Source organism: Petromyzon marinus, chromosome 25 (genome assembly GCF_048934315.1).
Source record: "Petromyzon marinus isolate PM22_M1 ecotype Great Lakes invasive population chromosome 25, UKy_Petmar_22M1.pri1.0, whole genome shotgun sequence".
NCBI lineage: Eukaryota > Metazoa > Chordata > Hyperoartia > Petromyzontiformes > Petromyzontidae > Petromyzon > Petromyzon marinus.
In genome coordinates this window covers 6,968,640-6,981,946 of record NC_133691.1, presented here as the reverse complement: position 1 = coordinate 6,981,946, position 13,307 = coordinate 6,968,640, and the positions used below count along the sequence as shown (strand labels likewise).

The 13,307-nt window shown below is 45.9% G+C and overlaps 1 protein-coding gene across 1 annotated transcript in view; it reads right to left on the bottom strand.

The window, feature by feature from the left end:
* The window catches only part of LOC116945893 (A disintegrin and metalloproteinase with thrombospondin motifs 18-like), a 108,354-nt gene that overhangs the window by 36,599 nt on the left and 58,448 nt on the right, over positions 1-13,307 (bottom strand). Inside the window, exons 9-11 of the mRNA XM_076069668.1 lie at positions 8,875-9,012; positions 7,371-7,521; positions 2,768-2,863 (exon numbers count right to left, since the gene is read on the bottom strand). Coding sequence (XP_075925783.1) covers positions 2,768-2,863; positions 7,371-7,521; positions 8,875-9,012 — 385 coding nt within the window. The remainder of the gene's footprint in view (positions 1-2,767; positions 2,864-7,370; positions 7,522-8,874; positions 9,013-13,307) is intronic.

The following is a 13,307-nucleotide window of genomic DNA, read 5'->3' as shown; positions in this document are numbered from 1 at the left end:
CAAGTTACTCAAATTGGATTACACACAGCAGCGACAACGCTCTCCTACTGAGAACAACTTTGCAGGATCCTCCTAAAAGATAGTCTTGAGACTCAGTGAAGCTTCCCTGGGTAAACAATAATAATAATAATTATACATCTTTAACTTGCGGTGGTTTGCGTGCCTTAACGTTAGCTTGAGTAACTTTTACCTTAATATAAACATGAATCCTGACATTTGCTTTGATCCTCAGATAGCCTAAGGATTCCCCTTGATAATTTATTGACATGTTATTATTGATAACAGTTAGTTGGCTACAGAGAGATTAAATTTGTAAAAAAAATAACCGTAAATTAATACATCATTACAAAATTAGTAACTTGCATCCCTATTATCTCACAATAGTATTAATATTCACTCTGTACTCAAATAACAGACAGTCATAATGTTGAGAGAGATTTAAAAGCCACTCTGACCTAATGTTAGCATAATTTTGGCCCCATAAGAACGCACTAATTACGTCGCATAATATGATTGCTTATTGATGTTAGCGATTCATTTATTGAAAAATAATGTGCATGAGCCTGTGTATTTTCTTAACATCCCATTTTGAAAACCTTTTTGGCAAACCCCCACGTAGTATAAAGATACACAATGTATAGCAGAAGGGATTTTTTTAAATATATATGTACACTACAGGACGTGCAATACTACTTCAGTTTATATTATCGTCTGCTGATTGTTAGTGATCTGCATGGTGGTGTCGGAATCCAGATGCCGTTGGTCTAACGTCAGATTGCTTTTGATTCTGAGCACATTTGAGATCACTTGCTTCATTCACTGTGGCACCAAACCTCCACTTTACACACATTCCACAGGAACGTTTGCCAAAATGTAACTGCAACAAAAATAAACGGGCCGGGAAAATACTCTCCCGTTACCGCATTTGTCGCTGCAATATTTAGCCGAAGGTTTCCTGGTCCCGATTCTGTGCAACATTCGCATTAAAAAAATGTTGATTTTGGTGGAAAGAAAGGGCAGGAGAGGATAAACAAACCCAACTTTGAAGCTAAAGGTTAAAATAAACACGCCATATTTTAAATTATGAAATTCATCAAAAAGCAAATGCTCCACCGTTTAAAGTTTATCGCCGCTGAGGATTATTTTTAAAAATTTTCCCCACTTTGGAATAAAGTTTATTTAAATGACCGTTGCCAAAAGGAACACTCGGAAAGTTAAACAGCTTTCTCTGCAATGAATTAACCTGGAAACCGAAAACAATAATCACGCGCATTTGTGAAAAGTCTGCCTCTTAAGCTTTGTTTGTAAAAGCTGCTGAGCATCAAGATTTTACAAGCCAGGTGGACAAATTAATAAACCCATCAGAGACTCGTATTCAATGTGTGAAGGTGCAGTGCATTGCCATATTGATTATATTTCTCATTACTTATTCAAGTTGTACTACGTAATTTCGCATTACTTAATCTCTAAATATAATTAACTTCAATTCAGCGTCAATGCCAGTGTCACCATGCTCAAGAGAGCAATAAGTATTACATCTTTCCCTTGATAGTCTAAAGCCAGCGTTTGAAATTCAACATTCTCATGGCAGTGTAGTTTCTTTTCACACAATAACTACTATGGACTTACTATGAAGCTGTATAGTAGAACTCTTCTTATTCGTGGCCCGATTACCCACGATGCCTACTGTCCACTCAACGTATAGGGTCTGCAAAACACCCATTATCCGCACCACGTTTTATTATCTGTGATTATCCGTTATTTAATTTTTTGTTGGCTGATAAGTGGAGTACATTCAAAGATAACATTGCGGCATCACAGGATCTGGGATGCTGAGATTGCGCTCTAACTTGGACTTAAACTCAGGACTTTCCGGTTGTAAGTGCTCGAACCACAGTGCCACCCAACTGGTTGCGAATGCAATATAAACTGAAAGTACACCGCACAGGACGGTGACTATTTATGTATAAGATGACTAGGTCATGGCCGAGCATCTCAGGTTTGCCACTGTCCTGCTTTGCCCAGGACCGTTCTCTCTTTGTGGTACCTGTCCTGGAAATTATCGAAGTCTTTGTAGGACGTCATAAGGCCTGGTATTTTGCCAGTTGCTGCATTTACGTGTAAACAATAAACAAAAAAACTCAACACATTCATTAATAATACTGTGTGAGCTTAAAATAAAAAAAATATATAATAGGTGACATTTTAGGTGATGACCATTCTTCACAGTATATTTCCATTTAGTTCTCTGTCCTCCAGTATTGCGAGATATTTTTATCCCAAGATATGTCCAATATTTTTGCATCTCATAGGTGGCAACAGTATTAAAGCAGGACTTGTAATGTCCCAGGAAGACTTGCAGATTTCCCAGGACAGCAATTTACCCTCAAGAAGAGGACGATCCGAGGAAAATCAGGACAGGTGGCAAAGCTCATGCAGACAGGACAGAGCCTCTGCAGCACGTCTGTATGAGGAGGTGGCACTATTTCCCCCAGTGGCATCAAAGACAAGACACCTTGCCTATGACTCCTTCCAACTTACTTCAGGAGTAGTTCTACGAAGGCCTCTTTTGAGGACTGTTCTCTTGTACACAGTGACACACGGTGACACTGTGATCATTCTAAATCGTACTTCTTCTTCTTCTTCCTACGGCATGTTGCTGGCACAATGTAGACAGATGTCCATTGCTAAGACAGGCTACGACGTTAAGAGGATCCGGTTTGTCATACAGCTGCTGGGATTCTCTCTCTCTCTCTCAGAGGCTCACCATGTTGCTGCCACATGCGGTGCCCTCGGCTGCCGGCAGGAACTTGGTCTCGCAGTGCCGCCCGTCTCGGTGACACCACAGCGCCTTGCAGACGTCCTGCGCACGCCGGAGGGAACGGGCGTCTGGGTCACAAGTGGCGAGCGCGTGGGAGCGCTGCGAAAGCCACCCTCCGCACGTGCATGCAAAACACACAAGTGCACAGAGACAAAGACGAAAATCCCCCAGTATTAGTCTTTAACAGACTGTTGAGGTAAGTGCTGTTCGCCAGCACCTATGAAGGCCAGCAGGGCACACGAGGGGGGTTGGATGGGCAGCACCACGCCCGACCGTCTTTGTCTCCCCAGTGACGATGTTTACACATCGCACCAGGGACTCAATTTTAGGCTGGGTCGACCTAAGGGAGGCCCAGGACTAGTTCAGATAATCGTCACCGGTGTTGGCCGTGAGCGGGAATCAAACTACCACTCCCCACATATAAGTGCACGCACACACACACACACCCAGATAAAGGCACTCGCGTACACATTACACACGTACACACCGACATACAAAAGGCGGAGATGCATGTTTAGCTGTGTAGACCACAGCATATTTTATTTCTGGTCGTGATGCAAGGTGGGGTGGTGTCGCCAGCATCACACAACGACGGCTTTGCCTCGCCTGTGCCGACTCTCGCAAACTCTGCCAGGCACTCATCGGAGTGGGCCAAGTCAGAGTAAAGGGGTTGGCAAACGAAATAACAAGAGCCGCACATCAGGCAAGCATTTAGGGCTGCGTCAACCCACGATAGGACCAACAAAGGTTCTGATACCACTTACATTAGCCATGGCTCGGAATCCAACTCAGTGAGCCAGATTCATTGGACAGTGTGAAAACCACAAGTGCCATTATTTCCTACTACACGCACACATATTTTTCAAAAGTCCGCGACATAACCAATTGCAGTGACTGCAATGTGTAATTAAAATGATCTGCTGTTCCTTGAAAGTGTGCGTGGAGCTTGAATGCATTTGTACACTTTGGCGTTGAGAAAAAAATAATCATTGGGCAGTTATTCAAGGAAATGTGCTATTTGAGTCACGCTAGTCAGCACGTATGATTTACAGGGTCTAGCCTTGCAGCCGGGTGCAAGTTAGGGCTTGTCGGAAGCTCTAAGTGCTAAACATACTTGCATGGAATATGTAACCAATTAAATGTTTTCACAAGTGTGTTGCCAGCTTAAGCGTGTAGGTGATGCATTGGGAGAAAACGTGCACACAACTCGGGCAACTATAGCAAGGCCATTCCGAGAAAGGTGCATTGTACGTGTTTGTTTTCATACTATCAAGTTGTTTATGGAAATGGAAATTAGTAACATTTACTAGAGTACCAGAGACTGGTCCCAGCTATGGAAATGTAGAATTTCCACCCTTGGTTCAGGACCACTGAAGGAGGTAAGCACCACCCCGCGCTCATTTTACAAGCGATGCAACTGTGACTTGACCTTTGACCTGTGCCATACACGCTGCTTCACTGAAAGTGATAACACACAATCTGTCATCAGTTCAGCAATAGGCAGCCTTGCTTTACTGAAATAAGGGACCAGTCAATTATGGTTTGGTGTGCAGCCCAGCTCAGCGGGCTTCCCAGCCACTTCAAACCTCTTATTTCCTGCCCGCATGAAAACGTAGAAAAAAAAAAGAAAGAGGCAAAATAAAAAAATAATGATGTGTCCTTTGAAAGTTAACAGAGCATGTGTTTCAGCCGGCAAGCGGCTAAAGGCCGACCACGACTGCCAAGCACGTTCACACACTATGCCACAAATCGATCGTCGGATCTATAAATGCACCAACTATGTGTGAATTGGCTTCATTCTCACCTTTACCAAACACCTCAGCTTCTTTTCCCCTCTCTGCCATGTGGAATCCCATGCAAAATTTGTCATCATGCTACACTGGACTTGCTATCTGCCAGCACAGCAGTTCAAATAACTGGCAAATCCCCCCCCCCCCCCGCCTGTGGCCCACTCAACCAGCATTAATTGGTGGGCAACGGTTCGCTGATCGGCGGGCCGCGGTGGCATTGGGTAAAATAATGGTGGACCCACCTCTTCCAAGCCGTCTGGGCCAGCATGGAAGAGTAGGCCAAAATTATCCTCAAGAGGGGCTTTCTCGAGCTCCCCGAGTAAGAGGCCCCAGGGAACAATCCCGCTGCCCTCCTGTGCTCAGAACCCGTGCCCCGTCTTCTCCGTTCTTACAAAGCGTCTTGAAATGCGGATGATAAAACAAATTGAATACTATTCGGCTGTGTTTCTCTTCACGCGCTGCTTCCATCTGCTCTTCTCCGTAGCTCCGCAACGACTGAGTGCCGTTTTCATCGCATTTCCTCGGTGGCGTGAGAAGATTTTTGCAGGGGTCATTCTCTTCCGTTGAAGTCTTAGTCTGTAGCTCGGATTGAGATTGTATTTTTAACAAGCGTTTTAAGGCTGAATTGTGCTGCTCTGAAGCATTTATGTTTTTCTCTGGGAACTTTTTTTCTCATTGTTCGGATGTGTTTTTAAAAGTTATCTTTTCCGCCTTCTGCTGGCATTTTCTTTCTATCTCTTGCAGGCGAGATGTGTATCACAATCGACTCTTTAGTTAAATGAAAAAGCTCAACCTTTATCTCAATTGTGCTATAATCTCAAAGGCAAAGATGTTTCTTTTGTTTATCTTAAAGTCCTTCAAGTCACGAGAGCATCTTGCGTCACGGAACACCTCCACAAGTGTGTCTTGTGAAATGCTGCTGTCTCTTCAAAGAAATATGACGAGACAGCAGCATTCCTTTGCGCCAGTGGTCAGTTTAGTTTCCCAACCCTAACCTCAACAGTGCCCCTAACGGATGCTCTCTAGGAGGAATGCGCTGCCAATTTTCGAATTCACCAGAAAACAGATAGACCGTTTCGGATTTTTCCGAAAACCAGAAAGTAGCATCACTAACATAACATCACGTCCGCTCTTTGTCCCCCGCAAATATGGTGCCACGTGGCATCATCACGTGACGCCACTATTTTTACATTGGGTGCTTAGTGGAATTGATCCAAAGATCCCAAAGAGATCCCAAATTGTCCGTCAAAATCCATTCATTAAGAAGACGAAACGTTGCAAATCTGACAATCGTCCCTTCTCTCTACAGGCAAGGGAATCGGAATCGGCGTGCTTGTGTTCACACCGTCCACAAAGTCCCAATAGCCAGTACAGCACGAGTCCCGTGCTCGAGTTTGTGGACGTCCCTGTGGATTCCATCGTGGCCAGGGGAGGGCTGAATCCGACGCCACACGTTCGTCGGGTCGCTCGTTTTGTGCAACGCGGTCGGCGGTACAGAGCGCCACACACGCACACGGCATGGCTCAAGGCGTCCACGGAGCCAAGGAGCATGAAGTGTATCGGGAACTTGGTGAGCGGTCTGCATTAGAGCGACGCGTGTGTTTACTCGGTAACACGAGCTGCTATTCTCCGCAATCGCTTTTCAAACCGTTGCCAAACAAGTGGTTACGTTGCCAACAATTTAACAGCGAGGATTACAAAAAGCAATGACAATATGCCTTGCAATTATGTACTAACCATCAAGGTCAGCTCCCTACCGGCCGGATTTTTTGTTTTTTTTCCACGGTAATCAAAAGCGAAGGAGGGAGGAGGGGACACGGTGCAACGCGTCCCCGTTACGAGGGCGACTTACAATGTTGACAGCCCCGCTTACCAGCCAAACCCCAACACGTAACCACTCGCAATGTAGGTCGCGTTCAAGCAGAAGTCCTTCATCCACCGGCATCTACGCGCTGACCACATGATTGCTCTCAGCTGTAAGATGAGCATCAAACTTCCATGTTCACAGTCGGCAAATTACCCTGAGTGCGATGGCAGAGGGCTGGTCTATTAATGTGCTATTATTTTGCGCGATTGTAGTGTATTTTTAGGGTCTTTTTCCTAGAGCGTACATTGGCAGTGCTTCTATAATGCGAGGATACAAATGAGGCGGGGTTTTTTTTTTCCCCCAACTTCCGTTTGATATTCTTAGCGAGTGAGCTCAAACTAGTCGACGCTTTTTTTTTTGAATAGTGAAATAATAATTGTCAATCTTTGTAATCCACATTGGATGGTGCAACCAGTTGACGTCAGATATATTATATATTATACACACAGAAAATTTAACGGGCTATTACGAGACGCAATGAGCACATGTTTAATACACCAATTCATAAAGTGCATCTATACAATGTATTGTTCACTACCTCGCCTGGTATACAGGAGGTCGTGGATTGGATCCCGACCGTGCCGCCTGTATATTTGGAGTTTGCACGTTCCTCCCGTGCTGCACTACGAATCGAGAGACCCGAGTTCGACTCCTGCTCACGGCCAATAGCGGTGACAATTATCTGAACCAATCCTGGGCCTCCACTAGGTCGACTAAGCCTCAAAATTAGTACCTAGTGCAATGAACAAACATCGCCACTCTGGATACAAAGGCGACTGAGCGTGGTGCTGGCAAACCCACCCCCACGTGCGCCGTGCTGCCCTTCGCTCGCTAACAGCACTTGCCCCAACAGTGTTAAAGGCTATAACCGGAGGGTTGCTGTGCAGCTCACCCGCTTGCCCTCAGAGCACATGCGCGCGACGGTACCGAACAGCCACCGGCACTGCGTGTCGCCATCGTACAGCTGGCCCGGCAGCTCCTCGGGGAAGCGGAAGGGCACGGAGGTCTTGGGTTTGTCGGCCAGGCAGGCGGCTTGTGGGGAACTGGCAGCAGAGACAACAGAACTCGCAACGATCGCAACCGACAAGAGAAACCGAACGACCGCGCCCGCAACAGAACTCGAATGATCGCGACGCAGACGAATCGTCGAGCGCCCAGCGCCCACCCCTCTAGAAGGAAACGGCCCCGGCCGCTTTCCTGCCGAGTGGAATTTTGCGCCTGCACTGCCGCGCGGCTCTCAGGCACGTTTTGCGGGACGTGTACCGCGGAGACGTTCGGCACGACGCCCGACGTTTCGCCTTTGCAGGTGGCGGACTCTTTTTGAAAGGAGGAAAAAAAAATCTCCCATTGGTCAGCGATTCAAAAGAAAGCATTGGGCAGCTGGGAAGTTGGTGCACAACAGTAATAATAATAATAATATTTCCATCAATGAAGCATTCACCGATAGATATTGATGCTTGATTCTTGAGCCCAAATTGCGCATGTAATCTAGATTTTAAGTTTTCGTGACTGCTGGGATCCATATTCTTTGGTTCCAAATAATTTGATTTTATTTATTTATTTTTATACCTCCGTGACTTTACCGAACGAACCAAAGAGTATGCGCATGTAATGATAGATTATTTTAAATGCGTACGTGTGCATATTGTGTAGAATTGATTCACGTGTGTCAGAGGTCAAAGCTTGGAGCCGGCACTGCAACCCCGATCTAATCGCTTCCCAGTCACTTGTAATGGGCTCCTGGATTCACTACTTGGTTCACACGAATGAAAAGTGCTTTTGAATTGTACCTAACTTCGCATTGTACCTAAAGCTTTATTCGGTACCTCATAGAAAATTTAATGAAGTTCACTTTTTTTTCTTTTTTTGATTCTGTATTTTGTTTGGGGGAATTCTTCATCCAGCAGCAGATTGACAACGGCTGATGACCATGATGAGTGTTTGGTGCAATGGGATCTACGGATGAAATGCACCTCGTACATATGCATCATTATTATTAGTAGTAGTAGTTGGCACAATGAGGAGTGCAGGTAGTGCATCTGCCAGTCGAGTCAGTCAGCTCGCTTTCAACACTTCACGTGGCCTCAAGGTGCACCTATCCTGGCACAAGCACCGTGGTGACGTCACAACGGCGGTTGTTATTTTGGCGGCGTCATGGCTCGATTGAAAACTCATTGCTTTGGAACTGCTTTGTTTATTTGTTTGTTGTCCTTCCCCCACCCCCCCCCCCCACCCCCACCCGCACCTCCAATTGGCACGTTTGGCTACGTACGGCGCAAAACAAACTCGACGACACGCATTCTGGTACTTGTCGACAAAAAGTGGCTGCGGCGGCGGCCTTCGTTTTCTGTCAGCGAGAATCATCCGGGCGGAGGGCGGCGCCCACGGGCACTTACTTGAGGAAGCGGTGCAGGTACTGGCGGCTGCAGTCCGACCAGGTGAAGACGCCGTTGTTGCCGGCGAGCGTCGGCGACATGATGCTGCCCTCGGTTTTCTTGCACGCGTTGCCCTCGCCGTCGTGTATCATGCCGAAGCTGGTGAGACGCGCGTAAAAATCGAAAGGCAGGGAAAAAGGAATGGGGGAGGGGAGGGAGGTTCTCTCCATCGGGACAACAGCAGCTGTTGTTTTGGCGAGCGCCTATTGAGGATGGCCACGGCAGAGCTGACCGAGGGTCCGTGTGCTCGGAGCCCAGGTGTGTTGTTTATTTGGTGAGCAAATGCAGTGGTGAAAATATCGCTCAGCCACGAGTGTTTTTTATTTTGTTTTAGAGAACGATGACCGTGAGCGGATGGCAATAAATAGACGTAATGACAACTACGGCTGCCCCGGCGAAAATACCGATGGGTAACTACGATGAGATGAAATTGCCGAGTCCGAATTAAGGCACAGACTGTGATTATGTTGCCATGTCATTAGAGACTGCAGTGCACTGAGGGAGTCCAAAACACGGTAACTGGCTATATAATGCGTGGAAAAACGATTCTCAATTCATTCACTGATTGGCTAATCTGATCGTATGAGTGGAACATGTGCGCCCCTCGCACCAGACTAATACTTCACAAAAATTCCACAGGTGGCCATCAACGAGACGAAGAAGGTTGACCAACGTAAATGTTGTTGACGAAATGAACACTGGTCAGAACCCTGACAAATTGTGACCTTTGACTCCCCCAGTGCTGGGTATTCACACTCCCCACCGGGTTCTCAATGAAGGCTGAGTCGACCTAGGAGAGGGATGGCACGCATCTCCACTCACGGCTTTGAGACGTCGAGCGTTACAGGAGGTGCTCCTTCAACCCTGGGGCCCTTGCCAAGCACGCTACAAACACCGCTCTGAGACAAGAGTGGAATTTAGACATTCTTCAGGGCAGGGGACCAGTCTCTCCATAGGACAACGACTGCTGGCATCTCACAAAGTGGTATTCATTTTAATGTCCTGAGAGGGATGATGATGATGATGATAGGCTGACACCTGACGAGGATTTTAACTCTTCACTTTACAATCATGGGTCAAGCACTCTGCGGGAGGGTGCCTCATATATGCGAATGTCGAATCCAGAAATCTCGTTTAACATTTATACTCGTCAATAGTTTTAGGGGTTTTTTTTTATTCCTTCAAACCGGTGTAATTTCACACAAATCACAAGCGATTTGTAAAAAAATAAAAATCACACAATGAATCGTATATCTCTCAGGCCAATTAAAATGACAAGCACGGAGATTCAGATTTCGAGAACCTCGCTCTTTGACAGTTCCCTAAATTCCATATCTGATTATGTGAACAGCCACAAATTAGACTCCGTGTTTACACTTATCATGCGAGCATGTGTACTCATGGATGTTATATTTAGTTCAAGTTTGCCTTGGCATGAATCCACATGGCATGACGTTGTGTGCGCAAGTCTTACATCCCCATTTAGACCCGGTGCAGATATGTTATACACTGCCCAAGGCAGTCAGAGTGTTGCTCGCTAGGTGTGGGAATAACCGTGTTTATGCAGGTGTATGGTAATGCATATTGAATATACAACACGCGCGCGCATATGCACACATGTGCACGCGCATACATTTCTACACGTGGCCAGCTGCACACTTTGTTTACAGCATGCAAAGTGATATATTACGGCCCTCTACAATTTCCCACAATCAGATCTTGCCAATAGATGTAATAGAAGATTGGCTGTACATCAATGTATACAGTTACCTCGAATGGTCACACCTGGCATAACAGATTTCTCAACTCGTTCACCACACAACAAAGATCCCCCGTGTAGTCTTCACAGACTGTTGGGGCAAGTGCTGTTAGCGAGCACCTATGAAGGCTGGCACGGCACACGAGGGGGTGGGTGGCCAACACCACGTCCGGCCGCCTTTGTCTCCCTAGTGACGATGTTTACACAACCACACCAGGTACTCATTAGAGGCTGAGTCCACCTAGGGGAGGCCCAGGACCGGTTCAGATTATCGTCACTGGTATTGGCCGTGAGCGGAAATCGAACCCGAGTCGCCAGGTTCGTAGGGCAGCGCGCTAACCGCTACACTACCGCTCACCACACACACACACATATACACAAGCAAATGTCTACACTGCATAGCAATTGATTGAGTTGATTGTAGCAAACATTGATACTAATGTATTTGACACACAGTACTGTATTAGCATGAGTTCCAGTCCCGGCTCCAGGGTTAGTGTAACAGATCTTGTCTCTGGGATCGGTAAACATGAGCACTGCAAGGTGAGGCTAAAACAACAATACATGGTCCGAAGTCAACAAAGGTGGCTGTGCTGTGGGCAAACCGATCCCTGTCATAGGAATGTGGAATTTTCTAAAGCTGGTTCAGAACCACCAGGAAAGGTGAGCAGTGCTGCCAAACAGAGATGGGTTGGTACAACGCGTTGCCTTTCGCGACCAATATCATCCATAATACAGGTTACTTTTTGGGGGTTGGATCACGCAAATATAAATGTGTCATTAAACCCGCCACCACCCGACACAGCTAACTAGTAATGTTTGTCACGTAAACAGAACGTGCCAATTCGTTACAAGTACAGCAACACCGGTGTGTTGCGGAGCAAAGCCGCAACATTTACAATCTGAGTACGACGTTTCGCCAGCAATTACAACTAGCTTCTCTTTGGCTGGGGGTCGGGTGGTGGCGAGTTTAACGAGACGCTTATATATTTACACGATATAACCCACCCCCCCACCCCCAAAAAAAAACCGTATTATATAGATGTGCTTCGTAATACTACTACTACACACAAAGGCATGTTCACAAAACCGCATTTCCGGTTGACATACAAGCACGCACGATGGGTGTACGTGCAGCATCCACTCGACATGTACGCGAAAAACGTCGCGCAGTGCGAGACGTATCCAGTTCGCCGTAACTTAAACGGCAAGTGCAATTACCGCTTAAGGAAGTGATCGTAAATGTAATCACAGACTACAACATTTGCACTTATGTCTTGTACATGTCACGGTTATTTTTCAACGGAACTGACCGCAAGGGTGATGCCGTATTTGCACAAAGCTTGATTTGTTACCTTTCCCCCCCCCTGCCCGTGTGCTTTTGGAAAGAGCTTGTGCACACACACACACACATGTATCATTAATTCATTAGCATTAATAAAATAACATAAATCTTGCATTTCTTTTTCCGTTGTTTTTTAACAATCTTTGAAAAATTGTTCCCACTTAATTTGTTTTAATAGATCCCTCAGGCATTCAATATTTAAAGCAATGCATATTTGCACACACACACACTTGAAATAGCACACATACACGTAAAATACGACCTATTTCTTTTTTTTATATATATATAAACGAGAGGGACAAGACCTTTCCTAGTCTCTGAACGATAAGAAACAGCTTTTCCTCCTAATGTATTTCAAAGCAAACGTTTTGGGGTGCGTCTCAAATTCTGGTAGGCGCGTGTGTGCGAGTACGTTTTACTGACACTCGGCACAAGTTTGGGGGCGCGTCTGCCTTTCTGGAACGTCGTATAATCGGGCGATCACGGTATTAACGAGCACAATAATAATTAGGTGCTTTTCAAATAGCGAACTTCATTCCCGGGGCATCTCAGAGTGCTTCGCACGCAATACGCAACTGACAACACATCTCATCTCAAACACTCTGTAAGGAAACCCCACTCCCCCCACCCCACCCCCCTTTCAATGGCAGCTGTGCTTGAGCATCGCAAGGCGACTCAGCTCGTGGCCGGCAAGGCGAGCATTGGGTCTTGCAGGAGGGGAGAAAGGATTGCGGCTGTCTGCAATCCCAATTGAGTATGTATATTTTAAGGTCAGTTCAGCACGTAATGTGGTAGTGGAGGGGTCACGGCTGCACGCTCGTATTTACACGATAAACACGGACTCACAAGTCAACCGGGCTTTCACCACCACTTGCTTCCTCCAAAGAGAAGCACTCACATATTAAAATATGCCACGTTTCAAAAGCCAGTACCAAACTTTTAAAACCACCTTTTACATTGGACGCCAGTCAACAGTCGAACAATATCAAGTGTGTGTGTGTTACATTTACAATATATATCATCTCGGTGGGTTTCAAAAAGTTGTTCGTTACTTGACCAGCCTAAATCTCGTTTTTCAAGTATTCTTCGAACGCCTACATCCTCTGGGTTAAGTTATTTGTTTAATGTTTCTCCGAACTGACTTTTTGACAGAATCCTGTGTTATGAAAAGTTATTCCGTGATCCACCTTTTGCATTTAATTGACTCTGTTATTGCCTCCTAGGTGTAGGATTGTTCCAATGTTTGTTTTATTTTTATATAATTTATATATGTTTCTGCTGTTCATCTTT